Source organism: Octopus bimaculoides, chromosome 1 (assembly GCF_001194135.2).
Source record: "Octopus bimaculoides isolate UCB-OBI-ISO-001 chromosome 1, ASM119413v2, whole genome shotgun sequence".
Taxonomy (NCBI): Eukaryota; Metazoa; Mollusca; class Cephalopoda; order Octopoda; family Octopodidae; genus Octopus; species Octopus bimaculoides.
In genome coordinates, this window is record NC_068981.1 from 86,484,391 (window position 1) to 86,490,305 (window position 5,915).

At 33.6% G+C, this 5,915-nt stretch overlaps 1 protein-coding gene across 2 annotated transcripts in view; it reads left to right on the forward strand.

Annotated features, from left to right (window-relative positions):
* Window positions 1-5,915, forward strand: part of LOC106878258 (nucleolar MIF4G domain-containing protein 1) — a 49,573-nt gene that overhangs the window by 40,141 nt on the left and 3,517 nt on the right. Inside the window, exons 11-13 of one of the 2 annotated variants that reach the window (XM_052968014.1) lie at window positions 2,198-2,319; window positions 3,106-3,270; window positions 5,044-5,175. In XM_052968014.1, the coding sequence (XP_052823974.1) occupies window positions 2,198-2,319; window positions 3,106-3,270; window positions 5,044-5,175 (419 nt within the window). Of the gene's footprint in view, window positions 1-2,194; window positions 2,320-3,105; window positions 3,271-5,043; window positions 5,176-5,915 lie in introns of both variants that reach the window. The other variant, XM_014927434.2, reaches the window with a different exon arrangement.

Consider the following 5,915-nt stretch of genomic DNA (forward strand, 5'->3'; position numbering starts at 1 on the left):
CATACATACATACATACATACATACATACATACATACATACATACATACATACATACATACATACATACATACATACATACGTACATACATACATACAATGTTTTTATTGTACACTTAAAGCTACGCAATAATGTTTTAGTGATTTTTGAGGTTGGCTTCAATCTGATGTAAATAAGTCTCTGCTTGACCTCATAGCTGCTTAACTAGTTATGAGGTTTAACCTGCTAATAAAACTTTAACTATCATATTATTTCCCATTTTTTATTTACTAACATGCCTCTCCCTCTCCCCCTCTATATATAAAAGCTTATTCTACTTTTCAAGACTTTTCTTTTGCTTTTGAAAGGGCTTAGCCCTGAGTATATAGCATATTTTCACTTTGTAGTAGTGAATCATATTTTTATTCAACAGGTGCATTGGCTGTTTAAGGTCAAGTGCATTTGCAGTTGCCGTAGTAGTGCACCAGTACTATTAGTAACACAATACAAATTTGAACTTTCAACCAGTTGTTTAACACTTAACCTATTTTGTGCCAAACAACTACATACTGGTATAAAAAATTTAGATGTCAATTTTTTCATTAGTTTTGGTCCTCCCTCACTATTCTGTTTGTTTTATTACATACATTATTTGGTTACAACAGTCATTACAGAACTAATTAAGCTTCATACTCTTGTTTGTCTCTCTTGACTCAAGTTTCAAACATATTTGGTTAAATTTTGGACCGGCATAGCAGTGAGGTAATGAAGTTTGCTTCCTAATCATGTTGAATTAGGTTTAATCGCACTGCATAGTACTTTGGGCAAGTGTCTTCTGCTATAGTTTGGGACCAACAAAAGCCTTGTGAGTATATGTGGTTGATGGAAACTGAAAGAAGCATTTGTATGTGTGTTCGTGTGTGTGTGTACTCCTGTTTAGACATGACATGATGGTTGTAAATGAGCATCATAAGCTAGGTTGTTCTTTTCTAGTCTTCTGTGAAAAACATGTCTAGCTATGGGAAAATAATACCTTGCTTGAAAAAGTAATGTTTGGTGACAGGAAGGGTAGCTGACTAGAAAATCTGCCTCAACAAATTTCATTCAACCCATACCAGCATGGAAAAGTAAATGCTATATGATGAAGATAATAGTCATGATAATGATGAATTTTTTACTGTAGAACATAGTTTTTTTTTATGCACAAACTATAGTTTCAATATTTACATACTTTTGTGGTAAGATTGATGTTAAGTTCTCAGCTGAGACCACAATGCAATTCACTTCCAAATTGAAATCATTTTGCTTCATTTAAGGCTATTAATGCCTTTGGAAAAATCGTGTATTATTCAAGCGAGATCGTTTCCAGTGCTGCTGGACTGGCTCCAGTGCAGGTGGCATGTAAAATACACCATTTGAGCGTGGCCGTTGCCAGTACCGCCTGACTGGCCTTCGTGCCGGTGGCACGTAAAAGCACCCACTACACTCTCGGAGTGGTTGGCGTTAGGAAGGGCATCCAACTGTAGAAACTCTGCCAAATCAGATTGGTGCCTGGTGTAGCCATCTGGTTCTCCAGTCCTCAGTCAAATTGTCCAACCCGTGCTAGCATGGAAAGTGGACATTAAACGATGATGATGATGATGATGCTTAATTTCCCTAAAATATATAATCTTTGGACTTTGTCAGAAAGAAACTAATATTTGAAGTTGTTCTCGTATTTCTTATCATATTTCTGTTGAAATGCACTGTTTTTCTTTCAGTTAGTTTCAGAACTAATCAAGAATATAGTAAAATAAGTTTGTCATTTTTAACCTGATATTTGGAATATAAATTAGCATGAAATTTTAATGTGGAGTTATCATTTAAATCACTTTAAATCTAGGAATCTATACCATAGTCTCAGGCAGGTCGGTAGCAAAAGGATTAATGTAATAAAAGTAAATTGCCTGTTAATCTGAAACAGTTAGAAGGATAATAGCTTGAAATACTAAAACATCTTAATGTAGTGAGCTGGCAGAATTGCTACGTGTCAGGCAAAATGCTTAGTGGCATTTCATCCATCCTTACATTCTGAGTTCAGATTCTGCTGAGGTTGACTTTGCCTTTCATCCTTTCAGGGTTAATAAAATAAGTACCAGTTGAATACTGGGGTCAATTGACCCAAGATTTGAAACCACTATTAAAACATTTTTTTTTCTCTCTTATATCTCCCTAGAAGCTGATGAAGAGTCAATTCCAACAGGAAGTGAAGAAGTCAGAAATTTTCTAGAATTGTCAAGAAAGCAACGTATGAATACAGATATCCGAAGAAATATATTCTGTACCCTTATGGCTAGTGAGGTTTGTCTAATGTTTATGAGCCTTCTTAATTCTTTTATTGCTTTCAGTATTTGAATTTATGTTTGGAAACTGCCTTTAAGGGGTTTTAATCAGTCATTGAGTCCAGTACTTAATTCAATTTGGTACATATTTTATCAATTCTGTTTATTGAGCTGTTAAGATATAGGATATAAAGAGTACTCATCATAAACAACAACAGCATAAACATAAAAATCGTCTTACATATTTATGCGCATATACATATATGTTTCCTTAAATGTCAATATGATCGAGATTGAAGATAATGAAATTGAGGCTGATGGTGATGAATTTGGGGTTGAAATTGATGAGATTGAGGTTGATAAGGACAAATTTGAGGAAGAAACTGTCTAAAACACTTGATAACGATAATCAAGAATTGGACTAATTGAAACCTAGCGTAAAAGTAAAAATGTTAACAACACACTTTAAAGATAAAACATAATTTTGATATAAGTAATTCTCTTTGCAAATTCTAATATTCCTTAGATATCAAGATAATGTATGTTGGTTATAGGAAGAACACCTAGGACAGAAAGAACCTGTAGAAAATAATGGCTTCAGATCATAAAAATGAGATGACATTTACTTAGCTAAAAATGTTGGTCTGGAAGTCCTTCTGCTGCTGTTTGTAAGACTGAATCTAGATGAGAAAGATATTACACCAATGTTTTATTCATTAACATAACTTTTAATTGCATTAAAATTGTTGCATGCTGTGTTCTTAATTATCCAGCAAGCTCAACCATTCAGTTTCTTTGATTTCAGGATTTTGTTGATGCCTTTGAAAGACTTCTTAAACTCAAACTAAAACCAGTACAAGAAAGGGATATAATTCATGTTATTGTTGATTGTTGCATTCAAGAAAAAGAGTACAATCCTTACTATGCCCACCTTCTTCAGAAGTTCTGTGAATTCCACAGACGTTTTCAGGTAATTTATCTTTTCATGTATGATTTATTGATGTTATTGACAGAGCTATACTCTCTTTTTCTCATACAATTAATTTTATTATTGTATACTAATAAAAACAATGCACGACATATTCACTGTGTTTTGAATTGTTTATTAAATATGAATTAAATGCTTTAAAATGTTTATTCAATATCTTAAATTTAGTGAATAGGAACGTGTACATAATTTGAATATTTCTGAGTATGAATTTTATTGTCATGACAAAATGCACCCAGTACACTCTGTAAAGTGGTGGTGTTTTGAAAGGCATGCTGCCATAGAAATCAAGCCAAAAACATTAAACATCTGACTGAGATGTAGTCTTCTGACTCATCTAACCCATGCTAGCATGAAAAGCAGACATAAAATGATGATGACAGTAATGACGATGATTCATTTCTATGGATCTGGAGCCTTAGGTACTATTTTGAAAGGACTGTTTTAACACATGCTTTCATTGAAAGAAATATTTGAAAATTTTTATAATTTTAGCAAACAGTCATCATTAACTCAAAATTTTAGTCTGTAAAGCTAATGTAAATTTGATTGTAATCTTTGAACTATGTACCTAATTTTTGTAACTATCTTATGATGTTCTATCTTAATTGATAAATAAATTCCTGTCTGTTTGAAAATTCAGTTTATGACATCTGGCTATAAATTTTATGTCTAGAAATTGGAGCTTTAATACTATTTGATAGGACTGTTTAAACATATATTTCCGTATTCATTTCTCATTTTAGCTTACTGTTGTCATCAGCCTCGATGCTTAGACTGCAAAGTTAATATAAATACATTATCTCAAAGACCAGAATAACAGCTTTTAATAAAAACTAATTTTTCTGTAAAATTTCATGAAGATGTTCAAAAATATAGTTTTTATGAAGACATAAAGTAAATAGATAACCCTTTAGCATTCAGCTTACTCTGTCAGATGTAATGCTTATTTATTCACATTGTTTTGAATTAATCATGCATTATCTTGTAGCTTTGAGATTTCAGTGATGTGATTATTTAATTTTACAATGATATTGTAGGGTATGTTTGGGAAGTTACACAGACAGATTATCTGGGTCAGATATGGTTGGTCTAAACGGGAAACGGTTAAAGTAGACATGGTAACAGCAGTTTCTTTGTGTCTGCAGATCATGTGGAAAAGCAGCACAAGTGGCTATGTAGACCAATCCTTGATACTTCAGGACTTTTCCTCCTACTGGGTGAAGGTCTAACTTCAGTGGCTCTGTGGGTGGAGGTCTGACCACGGTGGCTCAGTAAGGGAGGCCTGACATCAGTGGGTGGGGGGCTGACCACAGTGGCTCAGTAGGTGGGGGGTCTAAACACAGTAGCTCAGTGGATAGAGGTCTGACCACAGGGGCTCAGTGGGTGGAGGTCTGACCCCAGTGGTTCAGTGAGTGGAGGGCTGACCACAGTGGTTCAGTGGGCTAAGATGGCTGCAGTGACGAGCAAGCTATAGGTTTTACATCGGAGTGGTGAATCGCTTACAGGGCTAGAGAGGGTCATCTACCCTGGAGTTGCTAGAAGGGTATCAAAAAGGGCTCTGGGCCGCATGCAAGACTCCACTCCTTGATTTGCTGTCAGGGCTGACACTCCTAGCCTTTTCCTTTTCCAAGGCACTCATAAAACAGTGAGAAAATAGATGTAATATTATTTTATATGTAATAATGTATCATTTTAAAAATTACATCGAATGAATTCTGTTATGTTGTAATTTGTTGCTACTTTTTTGTGTAGATGACATTTCAATTTAATTTGTGGGATAAATTGAAAGACATGCCCAGTTTAACGGAAACGATGATGTCAAATTTAGCCAAATTGGTTTCTCACTTGATAGTAAGCAAAGCTCAGTCTTTGGCTTTATTTAAGGTAAGTTGTGGCCAATATAGAAATTGATATTTCCCTAGAAATTTATATTTTCCTAGAAATTGATATTTCCCTTTATGTAAATTTAGACCATTGTTTCCTATGTACAGCAGGATTCATTCATCCTCTCCTGAGAGAGGTTGAACTTGGTATTGTAAATCATTAATTTGTTGTCAGATTTTATTTAGATTAGCATTTTGCCATTTATATCTTTCTTTTCTCTCACCCACATGTCAGATACGTGAAGTTGGAAAGGTTCAGAACTTTCCGAAGTCTTCATTTCGTATATGTGCATTCATATAAATTTAAGTCACACGATATGGATTCAAGTAACCCTGTAGTACTCATAAAAAAAGTTCCTTAATGTATCATTCTATGAAACATATAGGATATATAGTACAATACAAGAGAAAATGATAAGGAGTGGATAAAGTCATAAATGATAGAGAAATAGTTTGATGAAATTTTATTTAATAATAAGAAAATTCTAATATCACGACTAATTGTTTCATAACTTTAACAAAGACTTTCTTTCACTTGAGGATGTAGCTTAAATTCTGAATTATTTTGAAGGATTTTTTGCGTTTTGCATTAATGCAGGCATGTAAGCTATTTTCATTATTAAATATAATAATATAAATTATTTACGTATTTTCAAGCCATGAAACAATATGTCGTGATATTATAGTCTTCTTATTGTTAAATAAAATTTCATAAAACTATTTCTCTGTCATCACGACTTT